General features: G+C 41.4%; 1 protein-coding gene across 1 annotated transcript; it reads right to left on the reverse strand.

Moving 5' to 3' along the window:
* Positions 1 to 400: 400 nt before the first annotated feature.
* Positions 401 to 9,450, reverse strand: tfap4 (transcription factor AP-4 (activating enhancer binding protein 4)). Its single transcript, XM_038700695.1, has 7 exons — positions 9,066 to 9,450; positions 6,012 to 6,177; positions 5,803 to 5,901; positions 5,505 to 5,675; positions 5,236 to 5,385; positions 3,624 to 3,791; positions 401 to 3,482 (listed from the first exon to the last, which is right to left on the reverse strand). The coding sequence occupies exons 1-7, from the start codon at positions 9,152 to 9,154 to the stop codon at positions 3,324 to 3,326; spliced, it is 1,002 nt and encodes a 333-aa protein (XP_038556623.1). The 5' UTR covers positions 9,155 to 9,450; the 3' UTR covers positions 401 to 3,323.
* Between the last annotated feature and the right edge of the window lie 3,928 nt (positions 9,451 to 13,378).

A 13,378-nucleotide genomic window follows, 5' to 3' on the forward strand; every position in this document is an offset into this window, starting at 1 on the left:
GACCATCTGTGGATACAAAAACAAGAGATATTTTTGAAAGAATGTGTGATGGTGTGAACAAGAGGCTTGAAATAAATGTCCCTAGTGTACATTTTAACTGTCCCAGAGAAGGTGGTCGGTCTTAATTTAGCAATGAGCTGCTGAGCAGCGGGAGGGGGAAGGCTTCAAAATCCCGGCCACCAATCAGGAACAGACACTTGGGCATCAACTGTACTGCCTAGTAGTGACAGCCAAGCAGAACTGGAGAGGAGACAAATTCAGCTGGTTATGTCATTATTAGTGGTATAATAACTGTTACTCCCTCAAAACAGTCAATATTTAGAGGGAAATACACATTTTATACACATTTTGACACACACACACACACACACACACACACACACACACACACACAGCCCAATGCTTAAAAAACAAAGTACAAACTTTATTATTCTGTCTTTACAAAGGCACAAGCCTCTTTATCCCCAAAACATTCCTCTTTAAAAAACAAAACAACAACAAAAGAAAATAGCTTCTCGATGACCATATATGCACCAACAGGTCTAACACAAAAAGATACAGACGTAAGGACAGGAAGAGGAGGGAGCTTCAAAATGTGATGGGGGACAAGAGATACTGACAATAGACAAACGAAGACAACATAAAACAAGAAAACAAGAAGAAGATGCAAGGGGCAAACAGGACAAGATGTAGGAGGACCGGACATGAAGGAAAAGGGAGATACACAGCTGTGCGGTTTTCACTCATAACCCTCAAGAGCTTCAGCTGAGGAGATGCCCCTTTATAAAAAAGAAACAGGCGTACTCCAATATATTACAGTAAGTGCTTTGCAATCCTGACCCCATTTAATGAACCCCAGGCCCACCCCACTCATCTGACAATTTGATATGTCCACGTAATGATTCCTAACACACAGAACAGACTGTAAAACACAGACGGCAATGAAACAGTTCTGGGATTCAGCAGAAAACTATCAAATGCAGATACTCAGAGGAAAAAGAAAGGGCTCTACAAAAAGCAGAGCTTGCAAACCACATTTTCAATATCCAGGAATCCCCTTCCTATAGTGACGAGTATTAGGGAAAAGGTCCCATGATTTAATTTGACGTCACTCATTTCAGTGCAGCTGACATCGATATTTGTTTAAAGGGCAATTCCATGACATAAATCATGATAGATGAGGTGTGTTCAATTGAACACAGTATCTGTCCAGCAGTTCAAAGCTCCATCTATGCATTGATGCAGGAGATTCTAATAATGAGTTTGTCACTAAATGTATTTATAAAAATAATATAAAATAGCAGTGATGTGTCAAAAGCTCTAAATGTAATCTCTATTTAAACCAGGTTTAACTAAAAAAAAGTAACCTGAAGAGATGAGTTAAACTTTATGGAATGTCAACATTTCATTGTGGAAGCCCCTCCCTCCAGACACACACACACATCTGGCTTTAATAGTGCACACGAAGGGGCCAAACTGTTCAAATCTACATGTAAATCAACCTTAAGTCGGCATTCATTTTGAATATTTTGGGGGGGGAAATATCAGGAGTGCTTGAATGTAATTAATATTCCAGCAACCTGTTAAATTTTTAGGCTAATATTAAAAAATAAACAAACATAAGTGAAATAGACAATGACTGGGAATATATGTTCTAACACACTGTGTGTTTACAGGACTGTTTGGAAAGATAGGATTCCACTGGCCACCAAACAAACAGCCCAGATCAAGTGTTGAGGTACGTCTCTTAGACCCCAGGGCTGTGTTAAGGCTGGCTTCACAGTGCCACCCTGCACCTCCAGGCTTTTAGTAAGGCTAGCTGCTGCCTCTCTCAGCTACATGTCTTAATGTATGTCTGTCAACAAACAGGTCCAGGTGGAAAACCGCATTTTAAAGTATGAGCTAAACAAAACATGTATATAGCATGGTACACTAGAGAAAAGAGCACACAAAAAGGACAAAAATTATCTATGTAAGGAAATGCATAGAGCATGTGGGGCCAACCCAGTCACCTCCGTGGCACATTCAAACTATCTCACAGGGCATTTTCTTTCTATTTGATAAGATGTCCTAACATTTGGACAATAAACTACACTTTTAGGGCTCAATAAAACCAGCCCTTGAGATTGAGCAAATGAGTGATTGTATGTCAGTTGTATTTGTATGTGCGAGTGCTGTGCGACTTCATTTCAAGGCAAAAGCAGTGCTGTTGCAGACTGCCAGAGTCTGGGACACCGCTAAGCCCTGCTGATTCAAACCGCTAAAAAGGGACACACACACACACACACCCCTGTGGAAATCACTCAGGAGTGCCCACAGATTTGCTTATTTAACAAGCCAGGTGCTTTTGTATTCAAGAGGGGAGGGAATAAAGAAATGTCAAAGCACTGATTTTTTTTTTTCTCAGGCCATGAGTGAAACATGCCAAATACATATATGGGATTACTGGGAACCCAGCCCAGTAAAAAATGGCAACAAACAAACAAAACAAAAGAATAGAGTTGTGAAGCAGTAAACCCACTCTTTCCTCCCGAGCTTTGCTTCATTTCCTGTGAGCGCCAGTCAGCCATGAAAACAAGCTTTTAAATTTCTGTTGTTGTGGTGCTTTTTTTGTTTCTTTTCCCCAGTACAAATCACTTTAACTTGCTGGCTGAGGGAGCCTTAAAGAAACAAAATATGAAATAAGAGTGAAATAACATTCTTTCATCCAGCAGCCTGAAAAAAGGCGAGACAGTCCTGTTAGCTCACAGTGTCTCTCAAAGAAGCCCAGAGGAGGAGGTTTAAAGGATGTTTATCTTAATCGGAAATACTCTGGTGTTGGGTGGTGATGACGCCACACTGCTGGGCTCTTCACTGACTTTGCCTCCTGTTTTGTGGACCAGTTGTGTGGCTTCAGGGCAGAATAAAGACAACCATCCTGGCTCAATAAGGGTGATGTTGAGCAGACATGAAATTATAGTATCAACTATGACAGACAGTTATAGATCAGTAGTCGCTGTAATAACCTTTCTATAGATTAATAAACATGAGTTTGTGTGAGTGAGACCTGGGGGCAAGATATAAGCAGAGAAAAGACACAGAAGAGACTGCATGTATGAGTGTCTAAGTGTAAACCTATTCAGGCTGCCTATCGCGGTACAACACGAGTGTGTACTGAAGAGAAAAAAAACGAGTGCTTCAATCGGTCTACCAGCCCTATTGTCCACTGAACAAAAGTGCTGTGGGTTTGTAGCCTCTCCTAGCCCTAGTTAGCTTGGGCCTTTCGTGTGTGTAAGTGTGTGCGTGTACGCAAGTATACGGCGTGCAAGACGTCAGGGATGAACTCAGGGCAGTGAACAGTCATCAGGCCCGTCGCTGTTTGAGGCTGTGTCTGAGCCCGCTGCCTCAGAGAGGACACGCCCTGAAGTGACGATGACCGCCCTCCGTTGCTCGTCCTCGCCGACGCAACCCTTCCCCTGGGTGCCCTCGATGTGCTGGATTGCCTGGAGAAAGAAGAAAGGGGGACAGCATAGGAGACAAGGGATGTCAGAGACAAAAGCACCCTCTAGTGTTCAGAGCTGAAACCCTCTCCAACCAGAAAATGTTTCAATAGTAGGCCTTTGGCTTCTGTTTATCAGTCTTACCTGAACAATGGTGTCCAGGTTCTGTCGAGATGTGGACACTGTATTGATAACAGATGTCGGGCCCATGGTTACCACAGTGACATGATGTGGTAAGGGGGGCTGGACAGGTGCAGGTACGATGACCGTAGCATGGTGTGTAGGTGCAGGGGGCGTAGCAGGGGCCAACACCTGACAGAGAGTAGCAATTATTATACATTATTCTCTTGTCACCAGTATTCTGTGATGTTAGTACACCCTTGTATCATCACAGATCTGCAAAACAACAAACAACATTAATAAATAAATACATAAACACACACACACAAAATTGGGAATACAGCTGGGTAGCATACTTAACCAGGCCAGATGTTAAAAGTCAGATGTTCATCAACCTAAATTTTCCTCATGTCCTTATGTTTGGGAAAACCTTTTTCTCACTGGGTGTTTTGAGCTGCTTCTAAAACACCAAGCTTATATGAGAGCTAGTTTTTTCCTGAAATGGCACAGGTAAGTAGTGTTTAGATTTCTCAGGAGAGTGTCACTTACACTTTAGATCAACATGAGCCCACAAGGAAGCCCACAAGTGCACAGTCTCTAAAAGCTACTTGTGTTTCTATTAATTATTTCCATATATTAAATGCATTTATTCGTGATGATCTTGGAAACAAACAAACAAAAAATCTTAACTCAAGGTCCATTTACTTCCAGAGTTTTTTCAACCACATCTCAAAGCCTGATGTTAGTGCTAATCTAACATATAACATCCTTTCACTGTGAGATGGAGTTAAAAGCTCTAGACAAAGGGTTTTTGATTTTATTTTTTTGTCAAATTTCCCTACATTGATGACATGGTGTATATATTATATAATATTTATCTGTTTCAATAATTTTATTTCCAGTAATTTATTGTTACGGAGATCATTTAGTCAATTCACAGCTACACTGATTTGGATAATATCGCTCAGCTCTGCTTTGGGAGTCACAAAGTGTTACATGACATATCCAGAGTATATCAATCATCTTTCATTACCAGCGCCCAGCTGCCACAAGTATTGGATGGGCAGACGGCACATGCCGATTGATTTGGCATCATGTTCAGTGAGGTTTAGCCTGCAGCAACAGGATACTGCGGCTGTCAGAGCAGGAGACAGGCACAGCAGAAAGATGTGTGAGCTGCTCATTTAACACACTGTAAATGCGTCTTAGCTGTTGACAGCTCTAACTCTGGACACGGAAGAGGCCGTCAGTGTGACATGTACAGTACAATGTGAGGTCAGTTCAGGTGTGTCTTTTAAAATGCAGTATGCTTCAACATGATTGACTCAAAATCTATAAAGGTGGGGAATTCGGTGCCAGCTGTGTGTTGAATTTGGGCTATTGAGCCAAAAACAAACAGTGGTTTTCAAAATATACTGAGCTGAAAATGTTTTTTCTGTGTGTTAAAATCAAGAGAGACAGCCCTATGTTGAATATACTTCTGAAAATGTCCATTTGAGATTAAGTGCGAAATGTGTACTGGATTTCGATCAGATGTAGGCAATTCACAAAAAGATGAAATTCATCATCCCATCGGCATTACTCTCAAAAGGATTCCACTGTTTATGTGTCAGACTCATATGCAAATGTTTCCAACCTGTGGGCTGTGAGCTGGAGTAAGGTCCCTCTCCAGCTGCTTGTGCTGCTGCAGATGAACAAGGCTCTGTGTTGGGGCCTGCTCTTCCTGGACCTGCTGGGCAATCGACTTCAGTTTCTCTGGGTACAACTGGGCATCCAGGGAACGCAACTAATACAGAGCAGGGGGTAAAAAGTGTGAGTTAGCAACTCAAAACTCTGTTAGCAACCGCGTTTGCCCGGACACAGTTTCAGACACGTAAAGTATGCTGCGTTGCAGCTGATCCTCACCTGATCTTCCAGGATCATCCTGACCGAGCGCTCTTTCTCCAACTGCTGCCTTAACTCAATCATCTCCCTCCTCAAGTCATCAGACTTCTCCTCCTCCAGGATGTCTGGTGAGCCAATGCCTTCATCTTTCTCCTCTGCACGCCTCCTCTTAGGGGAAGAACCACTTAACTCCTATGGAGAGCAAACAGAAGGTGGATATCTGTTTTAGACGAATATTAAAAACAGATGATACTGAGAGTAAAGAAAGCCTGGAAACAGCTTTGGCCACAGTTTAAGGTTTGGCAGGGTGATGCTTTACTTGTATGATTCGTTTGAGCTGACTGTTCTGCTGCAATAGCCGCGTCTTCTCCTGCTCCAAAGTAAAAATGTACTCTGCTGTTTGTTGCAAGATGGCAGCCTGGGGGACAAGAGAAGAACAATGTTACAGGTCTGTTATGACGGTGAGTTCAGACCCTTGCAGCTACATCCAACACATCACCTAATTCAAATCTCTCTTTAGTGACCTACCTTACTGAGCTTCTCTCCATCGCTGTGTGGGATGAGTGTTTTAAGTGACTGGAATCCAGCATTGATGCTCTGCATACGCCGACGCTCGTTGCTGTTGGCAATCTCTCTGCGAATTCGCCTCTCTTGGTCTCGGGCTGTTTCTGGGGTCAAAGGAATGTTGGCCAGACTAGAGGGATGACAGGAGGGGGACACAGCAGTCCGTTGGACATGGGGAGAAAATAAAACATACATTTTCAGCATTAGAGTTAGAACCATACACGTTACACAATCATTTTTCCCACAAGTGAATCATTCAACAAAATAAAAAACAAAACATTGCCAATAATACACTTATGAGCACCAAATACTTCTGTTAGCGGATGGGCATGAAACTGTTGTTGTCAACCAAAAGCTAAGGACATAGATATAGTATTAGGACTGAACGATTATGAAGAAATAGCTAAATGCTAATTGACATTGCAATACGAGTTGCGATACTAGGGGGATACTAAAATGAATTATGGTGTGATTTTTGTGGGGATCTGTACCAAACAAAGTGGTTATCTTAAGTCTCTAGAATGTGATGTGTAGGCTAAGACATCTCTGCAGCAGGACAATATTTAATTTAAAATGGTATTTTAACACACATATCACCATTAACAAATATTGAGCGTCCTGCCATTTGAAAATTGCAGTAGGCCCTATTACTCAGCCCTATACAGTATTCCGGTGACCACAATCTAAGTCAAAATGTGACATGTGAGATTTTAGCATTTCTGCCAGTATCTTTGCGCCTTGTTTCTGGGTGACTGACTGTCAGCATTTTATTGGAACTGCTTTATACATGAGAAAGAAAGAAAGAAAATACAGTAAGGTCTGTGGATTATCTTTGAAAGACACATTGCTGTTGTGTTTTCATTCACCTCCACTGTAGTGAGATTTCAGAATGAAACTATCTAGCATGGCTAAATATAACTTTTAGTTACTGAGAAAATGTGTATTATTTTTAGGATTTGGATGAACAGATTTTTAGGCATTAAAGTGTGTCACATTATTATGTATGCGGTGCAATCCAAGTTCTGATTTTGAAAGGGCTTAAGGACTGAGAATGTTTCCTGCCATTGAAGCAGTACTGACATTTCACAAGACGCCTTACAAGCACCACACAAGGTGAAAAGGTATCTTTTCAGTTGAGAGGGAATTCTAAGCGCACTTCCTCCAACATCCTCTGTGTCAATCTCAGTATCTCTGGGACCCTCTCTGGCCAAGCTCTTATCTGCACTGACTCAGCTGCCCCATTGCAAACACTGGGAACAATTGTGCAGACACACAGATGAGAACAGGAGTGTGAGTGTGTGTGTGTGCACTCATGTACTAACACTGCAGAGGCACACATCCAGCATCTACAGCCAAAACATGACCAACTAGGCTTGGACTTGATCATATCACACAAGCCACTAAAGAGGAACAGACAGAGTCCCAGTTACAACAGATTAAAGCTTGAATAAGGAGTTTAAGAATCAGGCAACTAATAGAACTCAACTGGCTGGACAATTCACTAATTAATGAATCAAATCAGAAAACTATTTCACAAGTATATTGATAGGCAATACATTTTAAGTCATTTTTTTTAACCAAAAGTCAAATATTTGATGATTCCAGCTTCTTAAATGTGAGCATCTACAATTTTCTTTGTCTTAAATATTAATATATTATATGACATTTTTTTGGACTGTTGGTCAAACACCACAAGACTTTTGAAGACATCGCATTGGACTCCAGGAAATACCATCTATGATATTTTACCACCGTTTCCTGACATTTTACAGAACAAACCGTAATCAGCATAACCAATAACGCAAGCCGTTAGATTTTATATTTCTTAGCCATTATAACAGTAACACAACTAAAAAGTTAGTGACAGGGTCTACAGTGAACTCAATCTATGTCCCCATTAATTTAAGTCTAATAAGTTAGACTGGGGAACATTTTCATGCATAAATTCTCGGCAGACTCACAATGAGGAAATAAAAAAAAAAAATAGAAATTAATAAAAGGACTACATTTCCCGGACTGTCCGCGTCACCACCAGCAGAAGATCCCTCCGCCCCTCTCTTCAAACAGGGCTGCGGACGCATCGAAGGGCCTTCCGCGACATACACACACACCCCCTTATTAATAACACCACTTTTAATTTTCCTGCCTCTACGCGAACGCCAAAATGTCCCTTTACCGGATACACTGGGGGAGACGTATTTGTAACAGCCCAAAGAAACCCCCTTCGCCATCACAGTGTCCGACACTACCTCCGTGCTCCAGGCAGACTTTTCGTGTCCTCCGCCATTATAACAATGCGGCAGGCAGCATGGCAGAGGTGCGGGATGAAAAGACGCAGTGGAGGCGACTCGATTGCGCGATCAAGACGCGGAGAGACGTCTTTAAAACTATCGCCGCGTCAAATGGGGGCGATTGTGACAGCAGTTGTACATTTTCACGTCAGAAATAAACGAATACGGGGCGACATAAATAGGAAACAAACGCCAGACCCCCTCGTCACGTTAAGCACAAGCCACAAGCATGGCCGCACTACCCACAATAACTTCGGATAGCTTTGAGCGAAATCGGCAACCCTCTCGGCATGTGCGGCAAAAATAGACCCTTTCGCACTGTATGACACTCGCTTGTATAGCCTTTCCCATTCTTAAGCAAATCACAGCACCTTTATGTGACACCTGGGGGGTAATTTCAGGATAAATAGAGCAGTGATGCGCTCAGGAGCGGGGTAGCAGCGTGGTGTGCACGGAACCACGTGGTTTATGTTTGTTAGCCACAAAATATACCAATTTCGCAGCCAAATGTGCGAAATATGATCACGGGGATGCTGCGGTGGTCCGAGCCGAAGACCCCACCTGCTCAGACACAATGTGATTTCACAGTTTGATGGTAGTTGATCCCCGCAGCTCCCCCGTGAGTGGATCGTGTACACAATAACAGATCGGATGAAGCATGTTGCCTCAGCGCCGTTGCTTAATAATAATACATGCGGCGTGTTAGATGAAGAGCGTGCATACATACCTGCAAAGACCTCCAATCACTTCTTTCTCCGTTTTCCTGAAATGTTGCAAAGAGGGCACCTTCTGAGCTGGTACCATGAAATACTCCATACTCGCCTCTCGCCAGTTTGGTTCCCCCCCCTCCTCAAAAAAAGCCCCGAAAAAAACAGCAAACAGTCACCGTAGAATAAAAGGAAAAATTGTGACGTTAGAGAGCAGAAATCCCGTGATCCGACGCGGGTTAAATCCTTAAAGAAGGTACGAATCCCTCGTCTGTGTAATGTAGTAGTTTCAGACTGCTGAGAGTTGTAATGTTACTCGACTTCCAGCTGATGGGGTTCCCTCGTTGTGTGTGGCGCTCTACCTCTCTCTCTCTTTCTCTCCCTCCCCTTTGCTTTTTCCCTCTGCATGACCGTGTGTGTGTGTGTGCAGCTGATCGGATGGCTTTCAAGGCGGGAAACAGCTGGTAGGAGTCTCACTGCACTACCAAAAGCCTCCTTCCGCAGAGACGGGGGGCTGCATGTAAACAAAGGACTATTTAGCGCTGAAAAACACCGACAAGGAAACGCACATGTGGGAGGAAAATCGGAGTGTCTGGCTTTTAACAGCTAATTAAATGTGGGGTATAGTGTCGAGTAAAAGCAATCCACGAATCCTCCACACTTGGGAGAAGTTTGACTTAAACGCTTTCTACCTTTCTTTCCTCCTAACCCAAACCAAGTTGGTGCCCAACCGAGTAGCCTATGATGTTCTGGCAGAAAATCCCGAGGGCAAACTTCTCCCATCTTAAAATCTTGCTGTCGATGAAGGCTAAATAAAAAAATCTTTAACCTCATCATGTAGCTTCCGTAAAATTAATGCAACTTTTTATTTATAGGCTACTTGTAGGCTAATCCATAAAAACATTAAATATTCCTAGCAGGAGGGTGAACATTATAGGCTTTAGCCTTACGTCATTTATAAACATATATTTATAGCAATAACCCAAGTGTATAATGCACCGTGATAGGTTACGTGTATAGCTTGTATACTTGTATAGTAAATAAAGAGCAGGGTTACTATAGGGGCGGATACTCCAACAGCTGCGATAAGCGAACAAGAGGCATCAGCTGACGAGTTGGCAGAGCTGCACAGCAACAGCGCACCGGGGAGGGTTTGCAGGGACTGCTGGCTGACACACAGCACGGCTGGACGTGTACGCTGTTCACCATTTTGGGTGTAACAGTGGTTGTACGGGAGGATAAATTGCCGTGACCTCTTTTTCAGTAGGTTTGAAAGAGGCAGCGACGCGCATGCAGCGAAACCAGACACAAAATGGGAGCAGCGGGTTTGTTTAATAAATGCACCCGGAAATGTGAGAAGAAGCAGCCTAGTGAATATCCGTGGAGGCACATGGTAGCTTTTGTTAATTAGTCTACCCGTAGCTTAGCGGTGCGGCAGTATAGAGGGTTCACTTCATAACACCTTTAACGCTGGTTCTCACACAGTTGTTTACAAGATAGAAACTTTGTATTTGAAAAAAAAACAACATATTATTCAACTTACAAATAGCCTATAGTTCTTAATTCTAGGCTAATAAACACAAACGATGAGCCCACCCATAGAATTAAATAGGAAAATAAAATATAAGATAGACCATAAAACATAATTATGGTTGCCTATTTGCTGATATGACTTGTGGATCTCACATGAGCGTACAGTTTACATTACTTTGGAATATATTTCAGCCAATAAAAACTAAGAAGTATGTTTCAATTTCATGAACATAATTGTTTGTTTTATATGTCCTAAATTTCGACCTGTAGCCTTTATAAAAGCAAAGTAAATCAAGAATACAACGTGGTTAAATACTACATAAAATACCTAAAAGAATGGGCTCCTCTCAATGGCTGCAAAATGAACATGTCGGAACTTCAACAACACAAAGTCATTTGTGCAGGAGTACTTTGGTCTTATTAGGGGCCACTTAGGCTTAATTGGCTCTGTCACTGCACATGACAATACCTATGGTCAGTACACATATAATGGGTTTGGTCTTTATTTTAGAAATAGTAAATGGTTAGATAATTGTGGCTTTTCCTCAAAATGTTAATATAAAATAAATAAATGAATACGATCTCTCAGGCTTCTAGGTTAATCAAGTCTTCTTTCAGGTGGCACTATGCCCTCTAGTGGTGGCATGGTGAAAAGGAGAAGAGGAAAATCTGGTGCACAGTTTTGCACCCCATCACTGGATGCCACATGGGAGGACAAAAGAGAAACATCTCACAATGAAATACAAAAACTCTGTCACTAAATTTGTCAAAATGGTAGCCTTGAAAAACCATGTAGCCTATAAAACAGGTGCTGATGGTTGCTTTTGAGGTACAGTTGTCACTACCTGAAGTGATGGTGCATCAGTCATAAATGTTACAACATTAAAGCAACATCATGTAGTAGTTTTATATTAAGATAACAGCTTCAAAATCATTTTGATGGTACACTGACTTGTAACAGGGTGAATGACGTCTCTGTCATTACCACTCCGGGCTTCCTATGCCAGCTGTAACATTGGCATCCCGGGCTGGACGTTTATTATGACGGCATAATAGTTAACAGCACCAGCCCTACTCTTCAGCAAACTATAAGAAGCAAACACGTACAATGTCAGTTCTTTGGAGGAAGCTAGCTTGGTAATGAGTATCATGGCAGAGGCTGTGAAGAGACCGAAGAAGACGTTGACGGAGGAAGCAAGGAAGAGAAAAATAAAGAAAAACCAAGCAAGAGACCAGGACAAGAGAGACATATGTAGAGCTGGCCTTCTTTCTGTTGGACCATCTTTCTGCTATGTCTTGGGTTGTTGTTGTTTGCCTGTGTTAAGCCCAAAGTCAACTCGAGCAGAATCAAAGGTTTCACAGACAGAGGTTTAGCCGCTAGCTATAAATCTCAAGTTGATGTTAACAAACTTATTAGCTAACACCCTTGGACACTGGTAACATTAATGTAAGTGTTCTTGCGTTGGTGACTGTCTATCGTTGTTGGCTAGCTTGCCACCCAAGTTTCAAGCAACATTATGCTGCTGCTGGTGGAGTGCGGCGCCGGTCGGGCAACATAATCGGGCTCAGCAGCCTCTATGGAAAAGAGACCAAAGAGGACTTTGACAGAGGAAGCTAAGAAGAGAAAAAGAGAGTGACCAAGGAAGAGGCTCCCAGACAGCTTTGAAATAAAAGGCTGCAAGACAGATGCCGAGCTGGCCTTCTTTCTGTGTATACAGATGTACTACAAGTAAAATTGCTATGTCTTGTGTTGTCACACCTGCTTGATGTTTGGTTGTGTTGGCAAAGTTGTCAATTTGCTAGTTTTTGATCATAAGGTAATAATAACAAATGCAGATGTACAGCTATCCTTATTTAATTACGACTAATTACAATTTATTTACGGCAGTGAATTATTACACTCTGAAACGGTAGGGCGCCAAATTGCACCAAATCTCACATAATGTTGATTTAAAAGCATGATGAGAATGTGTTGCATTAACAGAAACTGTCAACAGGATTGTAGCAGATTTCACCATCCACCAGATTTCTAAATGATTCTAACTTGAGATAAAAGAGAATTAGATTAACACTCAACTCAAAAATTTTATCAACACCCCTGAACATCTAAACAAAAACGTAACATTACGAGTTTTACCAAATGATGTGTTATTGATGTGTAATATACATGTTTGTGTGATTTAGACTCTACACTTATGTCATATATTGCTATTAAAGCCTGGAAAAAAACAAATCAAATAATTAGGCTACATAATAATGTCTGTGTATTTATCATTTCCATTTTGTATAAATAGAAAGGTTAAATTTTTAAAATCTAATATTTAACCTTTATATGTAACATATTTTTTCTGAATTCAGTTACTCATCTTTTTTTCCAAACACAATCTTTTAAGTGTAATCTTATGATGTTGTTATTGTGGGAAACAAATAAGATTAGGAAAAACTTCAAAACTTTGACTTAATAATTATGTGATTTGATAAATGGGTATCTATGAATGACTGGAAATTGTCAAAAGGCCAGAAAGAGAATCATTTAATTTTTGACATTTTATCAGATATTTTAGAGAGGCATAAATATTTATGAGTTAAAGTCATGGTATTTGTGGTTTTGGACTTAGGTTTTTGTTCTTAACAAACTGAAAAAAATTATAAACGCAACACTTTTGCTTTTGCCCACATTCATCATGAGCTGAATTCAAAGATCTAAGACTTTCTCTATGTACACAAAAGGCCTCTTTCACTCAAATATTGTTCACAAATGCGTCAAATGGTATTAATGAGCACTTCTCCTTTGCTAAGA

The sequence above is a fragment of the Micropterus salmoides genome, unplaced genomic scaffold, assembly GCF_014851395.1.
Source record: "Micropterus salmoides isolate LMB-PRFRI ecotype aquatic unplaced genomic scaffold, ASM1485139v1 Ms_hic_scaffold_10, whole genome shotgun sequence".
NCBI classification, from domain to species: Eukaryota; Metazoa; Chordata; class Actinopteri; order Centrarchiformes; family Centrarchidae; genus Micropterus; species Micropterus salmoides.

Excerpts from the sequence above, each read along its gene's own strand:
- tfap4 (XM_038700695.1), bottom strand. The coding sequence starts at position 9,154 with ATGGAGTATTTCATGGTACCAGCTCAGAAGGTGCCCTCTTTGCAACAT. Across the intron at positions 3,792-5,235 it reads CTCCAGCTCACAGCCCACAG|GTGTTGGCCCCTGCTACGCC; the intron begins GTTGGAAACATT and ends ACTCTCTGTCAG. Across the intron at positions 3,483-3,623 it reads ACCTGGACACCATTGTTCAG|GCAATCCAGCACATCGAGGG; the intron begins GTAAGACTGATA and ends TTCTTTCTCCAG.